At 37.9% G+C, this 15,221-nt stretch overlaps 1 protein-coding gene across 1 annotated transcript in view; it reads left to right on the forward strand.

Annotated features, from left to right (window-relative positions):
- Window positions 1–131: 131 nt before the first annotated feature.
- Window positions 132–15,221, forward strand: part of LOC135468163 (kinesin-like protein KIF26B) — a 67,875-nt gene continuing 52,785 nt past the window's right edge. Inside the window, exons 1-3 of the mRNA XM_064746252.1 lie at window positions 132–245; window positions 2,338–2,474; window positions 7,158–7,387. Coding sequence (XP_064602322.1) covers window positions 2,436–2,474; window positions 7,158–7,387 — 269 coding nt within the window. The 5' untranslated portion in view covers window positions 132–245; window positions 2,338–2,435. The remainder of the gene's footprint in view (window positions 246–2,337; window positions 2,475–7,157; window positions 7,388–15,221) is intronic.

Genomic DNA, 15,221 nt, shown 5'->3' on the forward strand with positions numbered 1-15,221 from the left:
GCCAGTAAAATCGCAGAGCGCCTGGAGGTACCACAGATCAGTCCAAAGTTTGCCTTGAGAGATCGCTGTGATGTTTGTGACACCCATATTAAACAGTTGAAACAGGAGGCTGTTGCGATGGTGCACTCAATACAACAGGCCCAGTGTGAATCTGCCCCACCCATGAACATCCCTGCCCTGGTAGGCTCCTGTAACTTCTCTCAAGTGCAGAGGAATAACCCAGGGGCAAACTTCAACCACCCCAGGTAAAACAAACTGTCTCACTTTTTATCTCTTTCTTATACAATGTAGCTTTGACCTCCAGCTTTTAAATATTTTATATTTTGAAGTATATAGCAGCACCATTACTTGTGTGTTTACAAGCAATTTCACACTAAATTATCCAAAAATGAAATAAACATAGGACTGAAAATGCACCTTTTTATATTGGCACATGATTTTGTGATTTTCCTCTTTTTCTTGGCTAGCTGATCATGTAAATATGTCTTCAATACGGTTGCCATTAAAATGTGCCCAGTAAATGCTTTTTTAACAAGATGGATGGTGATCATGGATAAGTAATTTGATCTCCTTACCTTTTGCTCCCCATGTGATTGTGCTTTTTTGTCTCATTTTGATACAAATTTTAGTAAATTAACCTCCATATTTGCTCTGTTTGTTTTGTTAAAAGCATACTTTTAAACCTCCATGCAGTATACACTTCAGTATAAAACAAAGCTAATTACACAGACCTGATGTGATACAAGTGGCCTGAAATATTCATGAGAAATAACTCAATGTGAGTTGTCTACAATTCATACTTGTATACTTGAACAGGTGTGTGTCTATACGTGTACATGTAAACGTTTGTATACTGGTACATGTGTACGTCTGTATACTGGTACACGTGTCTGTCTGTATACTGGTACATGTGTATATCTGTAGACTGGTACATGTGTACGTCTGTATACTTGTACAGGTGTACGTCTGTATACTGGTACACGTGTATGTCTGTATACTGGTACATGTGTACGTCTGTATACTTGGACTGTCTTGTGTGAGATTATTTTGGGATTATGCACAGATATCTACTTAGTGGACTGACACTTCCTATTTGTTATCTCATCTAGGAGTTTTAATGCATCTGGTTTCTAAACAATGCTCAAATTATGATATTGTCCTCCCGTGGCAGTGCAGGCACATGTACAGTCACATTTACAATTTAGAGTGAGTCACCAAGGGAAAGAACTCTTGAAAGCCTCTTGGCTTTGTGGTCTTGCCCATTTGCTGACCACAGCTGTGGTGTGCCCCCCTTTTAAGGTGTTTTATGTGAGAGCAGTTTCTGACAGTTTCCACACATTTAGATGTTATATAAGGTAACAAATATGTCAATGGACAACTGCCCTGTCCCATTCAAACATTTATCACGCAATCTCAGGTGAAAGCCAACAGGTCTCTAGACTTGTGAATTAATTTGAGATTTTTGTTTTTCATTGCCAATTTTTTTTTTCTTCCAAGAGGGCAAAAAATGCTATTCTAAAAAAAAATGTTGAAGCGAATTAAACAATTTTCTGGGTTTTACTACAAAAGGCCTTGCACACAGGTGTGGTGACTTGGTAGGAGAGCAGGGTGATAAATCATATGAGTAGACAGGCACAGCCAGGGAGGCTTTTCTCAGGCAAGACCTCCCTCTGAACTCAACCAGCCACTTTTTTGTGTTGTATAGTCAGGCTAGCTTCCAGTTAATCAACTCCTTTGTCATAAATTACCAAGGTCTATATTACATTCATCAGACTTTGTCTTAAACTCTCTCGCTCCATCTGAGATCTAGACCCAACTTTTAGGACTTTTTAAAAAAATTTTTTTTTTTTTTTAGTTTTGGTGGCAAGTTTACATTCTCATTAGCTCAGTCATTACTGTGCTGTGATGCAACTGAGAAATTGATTTAAAAAGACTAGTCAGTGTTTTTATCGTGCCTTATGCCACAAGTGTCTGTATCTGAGAAGGATTGTTAACTGATGTCTCTTGGCTTCTGAAGTCCCCAGTCTGTGCAGGTCACCTGAATTCAGATTGCTGACACTTGACACGTCTGCTCGTTTGACATTTCATTACTACAAGGCTCTTCTTAAAATCCAGTGTTTTTAATTACCTGGATTCTTCTCTCTTCATTGTCTTATTCCAAGGTGAGAATTTTACACATTTGCCCATTCCTATAAGAACATTTTTATGCGAACAGGTCATCATTGATTTTCACCTGAATTGTACGTACTGCATTTCTTAGGGATCAACCTGATCTCATGGAATTCTAGTTGCGTGTTTTTGTAATTGTTTTTATTCTTTTATTTTCTGTCCACACAGGCAAAGCCGACAGACAAAGATTCCTTACTCTTCCAATTCATCGTATGTGACTCCCTCGGCTCCTATCGCAGCTCAAGCCCAGGCGTACCTGGAGCAGAATGTTCGCAGCATGGATCAGTCCAAAACGATGTGCTCACGTAAGTCTCCACAGAATCTTTTCAAATATTCTCTCTGTATCTGTTTTTCAGTGACATCTGTGCATACGTCACTGACTGTTCTGTCTGAGCTTCTTAACTTTGTGCCAGCTCTGTATTGTAGGCCCTTAATCACTGTGAAAGTCGTTGCACCTAAAGTTAGCATGATAGGCTTTTTAAACATGCAAAATACCCAAGAGCCTAATTGGAACTGAAAATGTTGAACAGATTTTTTTTTTGTGTAAGGCAAAGGCTCCATAAACCTGCTCTAATATCACATCAGTCTTAATGCTCCCCCTTATCAGTTTAAAATTCCTATTTGCATATACCTAGTCCATGTTGTAATAACGGACAGGTAGAGCATTAGCGTAATCTGGAAAGTATGATTTCTTGTCAATAAAAATAACAACATATTTAACTAAATTACAGTTTTAGTGTCTGTAACAGAGCATTGACAAATAGCACACTGTGTTCTTTTAATGGAGCCATCCTACTTAAAAAGAATATTGTGACATAGCTCTCCCCTCCCCCCCCCCCCCCCCCACACACACACACATCTTCATTAAAATGCGTCTTTGCATCTGAGACGTGAAAAGCTTTTGCTCAGCTTGGGGCTCACTGAGCTGCCCTTTATGACCACTTCCTCTTGGAGTGGGGTAGAACTTGGGTCAAAATCATGCCCTATGTGTGTGGACATGTTGAACGCTCAATTCCAATGGAAGGAGGAAGCTTTTTGCAGAAATAAGCTGCGTGAAAAATGTGCAGTTTTTCCACACGGGATGGGACTGGACCGATTAAGAAAGGATTATAAAGCGGCATTGGATGTGATAGATAGGCCAAGAGCTGATATGAATCATCATGCACACAGAGTTGTAACGGGAGAGGCCCCTGTCAACAAGCTGGGTATTTGCAAACACGCTGATACATCTCCATGGCCAGCTTGCTGACAGATTTGCTAAAAGGACTGATTTGCTCTGGAAAAGTTATTGACAAAACAGCTGTTGTTAAAAAGATTCAAGAACATTGTCGTCTGGATAAAAGTGTGAAAAGTTTACATGTTTCATGCATCCGAGTACATATATAAAAGCCTTGTGAATTTAAAGTACAATGTGATCCTTCTATTTGTTTACAGATACTCATCTGTGTTTGATTTTTGCTTGGCTGTCAAGTTTGAAGCCTCTAAGTCACATCTTAAAATATGCGTTGTCTCTGCTTGCATGCCAGATTGACATGAAACGGTTTTCTTTTCTGTGAAAATTCTCTCCATCTGCAGTGGAGTAGTTAACAAAGCATCTTCCTCATGGGTGGCAGATCAGTGGTTCAAACCTGAAGTTGAATCATTCTTAACGTTTTAAAAGGGGTTTCTTGAGTGGCCCAGAGAGCAGTTGACTCCAGGGCCTCTCCAAGCCGAGGGTGAACCTGCCCTGTGATCAATAGGCAGGTTTCAAGCTCTTTTATTGATAAAGGTAAAAAAGGAGTCCTACTGTATTATGTGACCTGTCAAAAATGTTAGGCAACAATTTTTGATCATATGTAATATAAAATGGGTGCGTGGAAAAAGTTTTCAAAAAAGCAATTTAGAGTAGTCCAAGGATGGAGAAAATTGATGAGCTTAGCATTTGTTGAACAAGGGAAGGTCCTGAAGGAAAGAGGTGTCATCTATGCCTCAGTGAGACACGAGGTGATTAGTATTAATGTTAACATAGTTTGCGTAACATTTTTCACAAGTCACATGATAGAGTAGGACTGTTTTTACCTTTAAAGTCAAAAGAGTTTGAACTCGAAACCCTTCTACTAAAACAAAGAGCTTAACCATTTGCCCATGATCTGATCCTTGTATACAATATTCTGTTCTGTAACAAAGTCTACCCTGGGCTCTGCCCGAATTTTCTCCCACCATGATGTTGGCCGTCGTATAAGTGAAATATTCTTGAGTATGGTGTAAAGCACCAATCAAATAAATAAATAAATAAATGTATTTGTTATTTGGCATGTTATATGATCAAGACATCGAAACTGGGTTGTTGTTGGCTATAGCATTATAATATCCATGATTGCCAGGAGTTCATTTAAAGCAATATCCTTACCTATTAATTTATAAAAATATTTGAACATTTTACTGCTGTAGTAATTATATGAACACACCTTAAGTTACAAACCATCTTGAGTTACAAACCACCTTGAGTTACAAACCATGCTGAGCTACAGACCACCTCCAGAAACCCATCCCTCAGCCCCCCCCCCCCCCCACCCCTTATTCTGTCTCTTGCCATCTCCCTCCTGTGACAAATTGATTATAAACATGGCATGAGCGTTCAGTTCCAGCAGAAGTCACATGCTCCCAGTCCCAATCTCCCCCAACTTCCCTTCATCAAACAGTTGAGACCCTGCAGCCTTCAACAACCACCGTGCATGTTGTATTCGACACTGCTAAAATCACAAAAGCGTGTAATTAAATCACGGCGTATTCCTCTGCAAGTGGTTTCTTTTGGCACTCCATAATGGCGAGGGCTAACTTTCTGTCACGTGCATTACTGGTCAGGTCAGTCCATTAACGGGAGTGTCCAAACAGTGCCCTGCACCCGGCCTTACCACTCGCCAGGCTCTAACCAGCCCTCCAATTAGGTTCTTTTTGCAACTACTGTTTCGTTTGTTCACAAGATATTACTGGGAAAATTGTGTTATTGTTGCTGTGCAGAGTTATTCTGCCAAGAAGTTTCTTTGACAGAATGTTGAATTGTGCAAGGTTATGTTGTACTTTTCATACCGGAACCTCTCGCATGCCAATAGTAATCATATTTAGCAGAACTTGAGACTTCTTCCTAGCGAAATGTTGAAGTCCTTTAGGCAGCTTACAGAAATCGGTGAATTGGGGATTCTGTTACTGGAAGTATCATGTTGGGCTGATTGTATTATCAAAAATTAGTTCCGCATGTGATGCTAGAATCAGTGGATATTCAGTTGAAAACAAGAGAGTTGATCTAAAGCACTCAAAAAATGTATTTGTGGTTGTCTAATCTGATTGTAAGGCTAGGTTGAGGGAATCATATCAAGTTTGCCCAAGTTCTTTCGGCTTAAGTTTTCATGATGTGAAATTGTAATTCTGCTCTCAATATTTGTACTGCATATAAAACTGTGGATTCTGTGCCGATTGTATCTTTTCACATCAGAAATACCCAGATGTTGATATGCAAATCAATAGTTTCTCAGTCTAAGGTTACCCCCATGTGTGGCTGTGTGGGTTAGATGAAGAATATGAGAAGACTTCAGAATGAGCAATAAAAGGGGTGATCTAACACTGTACAAATTCAGAGTGTGTAAGTTCTGAGATGGATTCTAAACATTGTTCATTGAGTATTGCAATGCTGTAATGGGCTAGCATGGCTCAAATGCCTTGACCAACATCTTCTGTTACACATGGGAATGTGTTGTCCAGCAGGTCATAGAAAAGAGGTCAGAAAAAAACCCAGTCAGGAAAACATTGACCAGATATTGCCTTGACCAGAGTGCTAGTGCGTGTGTTTGAACAAAGAATTTTGAATATGTAAGGAGATGGAATTGCTGACTGGAAGCTGCTAGGTCAAGTAGAGAACAAACTTATCCAGCCCTGTCCACAATCTAGTTTGCCTCCCAAAGAGGTGTGGAGGGAAAGCGCTTTAGCTGGGCTGTCTGTAGTAACACAATGGTCAAACCCTGGAGGGCCGACCAGAATAATACTCTCAGCTAATATTGAGATGTGTGTAGTAGATCTTGTGTCCTGTGCTGAGAAGAACAGAGCCAACCTTAATTTCTAGCCCCATAATCTCCAGCAATGTCTCGTAAGCTAGAATTGAATAAAACTGAAGATCCTTGCTCTGCATAAAGGGAATGAAGGAATTTCATGTGACAAGTGAGAAGAACCTTTGGATTTATAATTGGATTTGGCTGTCAGTTTAAACTGATAATGAAACTCTTAGATCAGACAGACAAAAAAAAAATGTGAAGCTGGAAGCCCATACCACTCTAGACAAGAGTGTTGGTGGTTCTTCGTCACTGATTTTCCCCATGTATAGACATTTGACTCTGGGTTATCCCGTGTCTGGACCTTACCATTGTCACTGTATAACATGCGTACATCCAAAAGGCAGTGGAAATACTAGCATATCAAAGACATTGTCAAAAGTCTTCAAGGAGTTTACTTTTCTCCTTGTTTGCTCTGTTTGGTCAAACACAGAGTTTATCTTGAAGCTGTCAAACTGACATGCAATCCATATATCGATTCCAAAAAGAGGAGAGCAAACAGTGAAAGAAAAATGGATCATTGAATGTAGGCGGATTGTCATTTCTTGACAATACAACATTGTACTATGTTTAGATTGCATACTTTAACAAGCTTCTTTTTTTATTTGATCTATGAACTGGTTCAATTCATTATCCGTGGCATCATTTGGCGAGGAAGGAGGGGCGTACACACAGCATACATACAAGTAGCATGTCAGTATTGCTGCCAAACTGATATGTCTGTACATGCTGTAACTGTTTTCTTTTTACTTTTATTTCACTATTGTCACAAGCATGCACGTTGCTTCTTTGATTTGGCTAATAATTAGCAAAGTTAATTCTGAAACCAGTTAATAATTAACGAAGACAGTTTTGATATCTATGTTGTATGACAGATAATGAAAGTGTTGTGTTTCTCCATTTCAGATACCAGCTAATAAAGGTGCTAGTACAGGTCAGGTGAGCTCTATAGAAGCTATGAACACAATAGTGATGGACCAGTACCTCAACAACAGCCTGTGCTCCAGTGCTTCTCGCTCACAGTTACCAACCCCTGTGCCTTACCCCCACCAGTACCCCTCTGGTGTTGCCTCCCCGCCCAGCCTATCCGGCTCCACCTCCTCCAGTCCCTCTGCAGCAGCGTCCTTCTTTGCAAGGTAAGTCCTTCACTCATTCCACTTCACAAGACAAACCAAATGTTCCCTAGGTATAATTCCACTTCCATGTACACACCGGAAAGCGTCCATATTAAAACTTCCTAGGATTTTTTTTTATATTTTTGCTATAAACTCTACATTTAATTTGTCATTTGAGAATGAATTGTGTGTATATATCCTGCAAACATGGACCCTTGATGTGTTAAAAACAGTATGAATAAATCCACAATACTAGTTCTAGGATACTTCACTGATAATTCTTTAAGCTGGCAAGATAATAATCTGAAAGGCTGACAAAATGATAGATGATAATGATTTGTGACAATGCTGTTTGATAGTTTATAACAACCTCATGGTCATTGGACGTTGAAGATACACACAGCTTGGTCTGATAAGTTTCACTCACCTTAATTGGTTCCTGGCAGTCTTTGAACATTTATGATTCATTTTGGAGAGCTACCTTCAGAGGGGTTGTATATGAACTAGTTCAGTTCCCAGGTGTGCTTTTAAACCTGCGAAAGTTTGAATACATGTTCTTTCTTCTTTTATAAGTGAGCATAGCGAAGAAAATATTGATTTTACATTTGGATCTCACAGCACGAAATTAATTTTAGTTTAAAAAGGAAGATTTATGGACAATGAAAGCGTAACAGTTGCCTTAAATTGGTGGTGAGAGGCAAACAAATTTGTCAACTCCTGAAAAAATGTTTGAAAACAAGCTGTTTGTTTTCTGCTTTGAAAGGTGTGAAAATTTGATTTTGATTAATGTGTGGGGGTTATATGGAAAAGCTGAAGAGCAGCTTGCTTCAAAAGATATCTTTGCCAGCATCACAAAGCTAACATTTCCAACCCTGTCCAATAAAAATATCATTTTGTGTCATCATGTCCTTTTACTTTTAGATGGGATCAGGGATTTACTCAAATGCAAATCAATCTCACACAATTTTCCTTTTAGACTTGTTGAACCTCCACTTCAATTAAGGAGGAGAGGGGAAAAGACAATTTACTATATATGGCTCACTTACCACTGGCATCACTGAAAGGAGTTCCACCATTTTGGATTTAGTATCATTAATTGCGCATAAGTTATAATCATTGCAATTACCGTCTGCATGCACTGAGATCTTGTCTAATCTTGTTTAACACCCTGTCAGCTATTAATAATGCCGGAATAAGGATTGCTGCAAACTTCGTTCCAAGATTTGTTGGGCTGCAGAGAATTGCTGTGACCTCAGTTGCAAGAGGTAATGGCCCCACCCCGCAATTTTACTGAAATGGAGAAATAAGTCTTGATATATGTCATCTAAATAGCCAGTGTGTCACACCTCATTACTTTGAATATTGCATTACTGAACGGTTTGGGAAATTGTCAGAGAATTCGCGGAGTGGTTGCATTGTAGTCCATTCAGGATGCGGTCATTTTCACTCCAGCTGCTGCGGACGATGTCTTCCCGTATCATATCTCAGCGAATTGTGAGGAATGATGGGATTGTGGGCAAGAGTGGAAGAAGAATTAGGTGGCAGTTTTATCAATACTGTCCAACAGTGGTACAACTTAAGTGAAAGTTATGGCATTGTATTTAGATGTTAGTTTGCTGTTGCTGAAAAAACACACATTTGCACATTCCTTTACAGTGCACTTCTGTCTTGAATAGCTGGTCATGCTTTGCGGATACAGGATCTAACGTATTAATGAATTTAGTGGTAGTTTCAAAATAGCTCTATCCTGTAATGCCATAGTGCATTATGGGAAAGTTGAAGCCGTGAAGCTGGACACGTATCTCAGGAGTTCTCATGATTTATCAGTAAACATGTTTAAGTTTAATAAAATAAAATTAAAAAAAATATATAAAATGACAATTCTTTCTGTACAGTTAATATACACCTGTATATAAACTATGTTTCATCATACAATAAAATATTTAAACTTTATTTTTAGTTTAGCACATGCATTCATTTTGTGAGAACCCTAAATAGCAAATTCCTCAGTCTTTGTCTGGCATAATTTCAATTTAGATTTGTCAGGTGTTACAGTGATGAATCAGTTATTTAACTGAATGCTTAGTACTTGAAATGATACCACTTGTTTTACGACATTCAGGCTTTACTAAATAATGTTGTTTTGTCAATCAATGGTTTGCTGATGAATTTTTAATGTAGATATCTGCTGGAAGGAAGTAAATATAGAGCCAGTCTTTTCTTTTCAACATTTTAAGGCTGGTGCACCTATTAACTTTTATGGACAGAGTTCAGTATGGTCGATTCTTCAGCAAATTCAAAAATTGTGACTCTTTTGCTTCCATTTTTGATCAGTCAGTCCATTAGTATACTGTTTCTAAATTACAATTCACTTTTCTCTAACTAATGGCTGAAGAATGTGTGTTACTAGACATCAGGGCAGTGAATCAATAAAGCACATTATAAGCCGTTAGGGACAAGTGAAGGCGTTCACGCTGACAGCCATGTGTTTGTTAACAGAGATGTAGCAGAATGTGTCCATCTCGGCATACTGACACACTCACACACAGGGAGTAGCTGATTGTACTTCCTTTAGTGAACATAACTTCAAACTTGGTGTCCCAGGGCTCACAGCTGGGAAAATTCCTGTCAGCATGTTTGTGTCTTTGGGGTAAGAGGTTTTAATTAGTTTGCAAGTGTGTTTAATAAGTTTTGATGAATGGTATTTCTGTTTCATGCACATTAAGTATGAACTTCTTGTTGTGCACATCCTGACTACCTCTACAGGCCGTGCAGCATTTTTTCCACGTAAGTCACCACTGTGATTCACAGCGGAATCTGAATCTGTCCATTTTAAGTGCTCTGCTGATAATTTTAAAACTTAAATTGCTCTGTGGAAGAAATGTCTGTTTTCAGGGTAGATGCTTGTATGTGTATAAAAACAGAATTGTCAGCATATACCCTAATTAATCAACCTTTTCGCATATGAAAGAGCAACAGTGCATTTTATGCAAACATGTGAAAAGGTTGAAGAATTACAATATGTAGGATCATATTTTGAATTATATTAGACTCATAAAGTAGAGGATTTAGAATTTTTATACTATTTATTGATATGAAAAAATTGAACATGCACTTTGCAAACACAGAATGTATGATAAACTTATTCTAGTTATGAAATCCTGTGAATGTGTGTGTAATTTAGCGTCATATAGCGAGTGTATGAACATGTAATATGTGCAGTGAGCAACACTCAAGCGTGGAACTTAACCTGGTGTGTTACAGAGATGTTGTGCATGCAATAGGCTCATGCATCACTAAATAGGCCTGTGTAACAAAGGTTCCAAGGTTCCAGTTTCTAAATACATATACATGCACCTCTCATTTATCAGCATTTGAAGCAGAGCACTGAATGCCTGGAGATCAATACTACTATTGTCCCATACAGAAAATCTGTCTTATCGCTGTGAGAGGAAAACTTTTTCGCTGGTCTGTGAAGGCAGAGAAGTCAGCGTAGTTTAATCAAACGACATTAAGATGTCTGGCTGTTCTATTGACCTCGAGTGATTACAAGATCAAAGACTCACAATTTGTCAATTTCCTGACCATGTTTGTAAAGCCCGGATAGCGGCCTCAGATAACGGGCAGAAATTTCGTACCGCTTTGCAAACTATCAGTCTTTTGCCATCCTTTGCTGCCATAAACAGAGAGCAGCGCGAGTCCAAAAGCCCAGTGGTTACAAGAGGGTTTTGTGGTAGTGGCTGTTTATCTCTTGTCAGAAGGGGAGAATCATGAATCTGTGACGGGCACATCTGTTGATTGTGTGACATGGGCATGACGGGATTCCTATTGTGTGGCTGGGCGAGCTTTATGAGCTATTCACCACCATATAGTCTAGCTCTCACAGAACGGGTAGATGTCTAACCGCCGTCAATCTTTGGTCCGCTACTGGTTTTAGACCAGTCGCTAATTAAACTTGACGATTCAGAAAGACACGTAAGCTGGTATAGCCACAAAACTATCACTGCTTAAAACGTCTAATTGTTTACTGCTGATAACCTCTCTAAGGGCCACTGGGCAATTAAGGCTGTAGCTCTCACCACAATTACATGTACCTTTTCATTTTTTTAAAAGTTGTCTCACTCATGTATGAAAGTTTGAAATAATGGGTCAGCGGTGTTCATTCAGCAAACAATTGTGACAATTATAAAGACTTGTGTAAAAGCTTTTTTGGTTTACAGGAGCTTGAAATAGTTCATTTTAAGTGTAACTCACAGACATGTTTTTTGGGGGGGGTTTTTTGTCTGAACAATACATCTTTATGTACATACATGTATATACCTTGCTTGGCTTATACACCTGGCTTGTGCGTGTTTGACAGCATTGACACTGACTTGGTTTAAGTAGAAATTTTCATACGACTGGATATATTTCACACATGAAATAGGATCTAAATCCGTGTAACTTATGATTGCTGTATTTCATCTAAAGTTTGACCTGTAAAAATGCACTTTCAGAAGCATATTTATGCCTTAACATGATACTTTTGATATTAATAAATAATTGATTTTTTTCGGACAAGAAATTAATCAAACTTCACAAGAAAATGCTTATGGGACTGTCTAAGGTGGATAAATCAGTGAGAATCAAGCAAAATGTGTCAACTGAAGGAAGATAAACTTTAGGCGAAAATACAACAGATTTTTCTTTATTTAGCCTGTTTACAGGCACATCCCATTAACCACTTTGTTTAGCCTGTTTACAGGCACATCCCATTAACCACTTTGTTTAGCCTGTTTACAGACACATCCCATTATCCACTTTGTTTAGCCTGTGTACAGACACATCCCATTAACCACTTTGTTTAGCTTGTTTACAGACACATCCTATTAACCACTTTGTTTAGCCTGTTTGCAGACACATCCCAGTAACCACTTTGTTTAGCCTGTTTACAGACACATCCCAGTAACCACTTTGTTTAGCCTGTTTACAGACACATCCCAGTAACCACTTTGTTTAGCCTGTTTACAGACACATCCAGTAACCACTTTGTTTAGCCTGTTTACAGACACATCCCAGTAACCGCTTTTTTTAGGGTGTTATCCACCAACATTCTACGATGTATTGGTACATGGGAAATAAAACCAGTTTTGTGCTCTCTGTATTTATGTATTTATATGTACACAGGTACATATATGTGTTTGTGCATTTATTATCTGTCTATACATATATTACAGGTAATGCATTTTTATGTTATAATCCCTAACCATGAATCAAGACGTGAAATATGTGATTGAAAATGGGTGAATAATTGTGAAATATTTTTATTAGATATATGATACATTCGTGAAATAGATTAGATTTGTATTGATGTGATGAAAATAAGATTGCAGTTTGAATTTGCACAGAATCTTGCCAGGTCCAACTTTTTATATTAATCTTCTGTCATTTGCCAATATGTGTTGAATATAAAAACAGATGCATCCATCATTTTTATGTCCTGCGAAACTGAAAAGTGTAATGGAGATTCCATCATTGTAAGTAGAGGAAGTTGATAGCTCTTGATGTCAGAAAGATATTGGGTTTTAGGAAAATTGTTTGTGTTTTTGACCCAAGCAGAAATTCCCATTTATCAAAAGAAAATAGATATTGTAAACTCTGAAAGAAAACTGCTGTTATTTCCATAGTCGATAAACTTGCATTGTAACTGGAGACCTTGATTTTTCCCAGACAGTAAATGAGCTATTTGGCCTTGAATATGTTATATGGTATAAGTATAGGCCTTTGATGGGGCTTTGATAACTTGTGTTTGAGCTGTGCAATTTTGTTGATTGGGGTTAAATGCAAACTGTTTAATAGATAAGCAATTTCTGTTATAGACAATCTTAAATATTAGGCTTTATTGTAGATATTAGTGACCAGACTAATTCACATATCATGTCTTGCCCTTCAGGGACAGTGTCTCACCTAATACATGCATGTAAGGGTACTTGTATGCATGTACATATGTCCTCATACCAAATGTGCTACCCATTTAGTGAGAGCTTTCATAGTGACACACATTTTCTGATTAGGCTCTTCGTAACCCGACCAAATGAAAAAAATAGTGTTGGTTGGTGGGGATTTTTGTTTTTTTCTGTCCTTTTTTTTTTCTTTTTCTTAAACTTTATTAATATGTAGATCATGAGTAGCCTCACTTAAGTAAGGCCACATTATACACTGACTTGATGCTGAACTAGATCTGAGAAAACTTACTCTCTGCCCTGTCTAAGTCACCTTGTGTTGGATGCCAAACCTGCACTGGACAACACGCTGATCAATCAAAATTTATCTCGAGTCATATTGCAGTGTTGTTTTTGAGAATTTCCAATATTTACCCATATCATCGTCCAAGACTTTGTGATTTGTAAGGAGCTTTTATGGATTATTTTTGGAGACTGGATAAATCCTTGGTGAGTTTCCGGCTTTGTTCTCCTCTGCAGAGTGTATACAAAGTACCTGGGAGTTGATGGTGGAGACTAGCTTAGCTGTGATCAATCTTGTTCCCCAGCTGATCTGTCATTGGTTGGAATAGGTTTGAAATTAAACTGTAAATGGACTGTCGTCGGCCAGTGATGAGTCTCCGTGTCACGATGATGACCTGTGAACTGCAAGTGCTGAAACTCCCATTTCTGGAACAGAGGAAACCTCAGTATCTAAACCACATCTGTCCTTCAAGACATGACCTTGATCACCTCTAACACAAATCCTTTATCACCTTAAATTCCTTCAAAAAAAACAGCTCAGCATTTTGACAGTCTTTATTTATTTTATATTCTTAAAGTTGATGTTATACTAGGGTATTTAATGTACAGAGTTTCAGTAAGTAGATGAAAGAAAATAACTGTGGAAAGATTTATTTCCTAACCTAAATATTCTATTAAACTTTTGGGTAAGAATTCCATATCCGCTCATCAAATGAAGTTTTCTCTTTATGTCAAAAATAGCTCAAATTATTGTCTTTCAGTAAATATCAGACTCATACCTGTACAATTTATAGTGTTAAAATGATTTTAAATTTTGAAAAATAATTTATGAAGTGACCCACATCATGAATTGTATGAAGTTTTTTTACTAATTTTAAACGCTGGACAGATAAGGCTGATATTTTGTGATTTTTGTCGCTGATTGATTTGCCAAATATCTGGGATATAGCATTTTTAAAAGTCAACATACTTAGGTCTATCAGTGGCAGTCTGTCATATTCAAAAAAGCACAAAAACAATTTTGCCTGAAATTAAGCTCTTTAAAATGATCTCTTAAACTTTGTGTTGTACTGTTTATATATGTGAGGGGAGATAACTTATAACTTCTTGTGAGTGCGTTTAACAGTTGTAGGACATGGGCAAGTCTATTTAGGGTTCTGTAGAATTGTGGGCAAGAGTGAAATAAATGCCCAGTGCCATCTCCAGGTATAACAAAATAAAACAAACACAACAACAACAGCAAAAAAAGAAAGAACACTCAAAAAAAAAACGCAGTTCCCAAGATTAATTACTGGCAGAAAGTTAGGTTTGTAGATTTTGGGGTTGTTGCTTATGTACTTAACCCAGAAATACATGTTTGTAGACTATATGTAAAATATATATCTACATGTAGACTGTATGTAGCATAAATTATTTTGCTGACAATATATGTACTTTTCTTCCCCAAGTAGGAATGACAATGAATCAAAGCGTGCTCATAAACTGTAGATAGTAGGACTTCAGAAGGCAATAAACACTTTCTCATTGCCTTGTTACCCCCGCTTTAAAGGAAACCATTATTGCTGTTTGTTAAATTGCGAAGCTTTCCCTCCACCAGATTATGTGTAAATCACTGTTCCTAGCGACACATA

Source organism: Liolophura sinensis, chromosome 6, assembly GCF_032854445.1.
Source record: "Liolophura sinensis isolate JHLJ2023 chromosome 6, CUHK_Ljap_v2, whole genome shotgun sequence".
Lineage (NCBI taxonomy): Eukaryota > Metazoa > Mollusca > Polyplacophora > Chitonida > Chitonidae > Liolophura > Liolophura sinensis.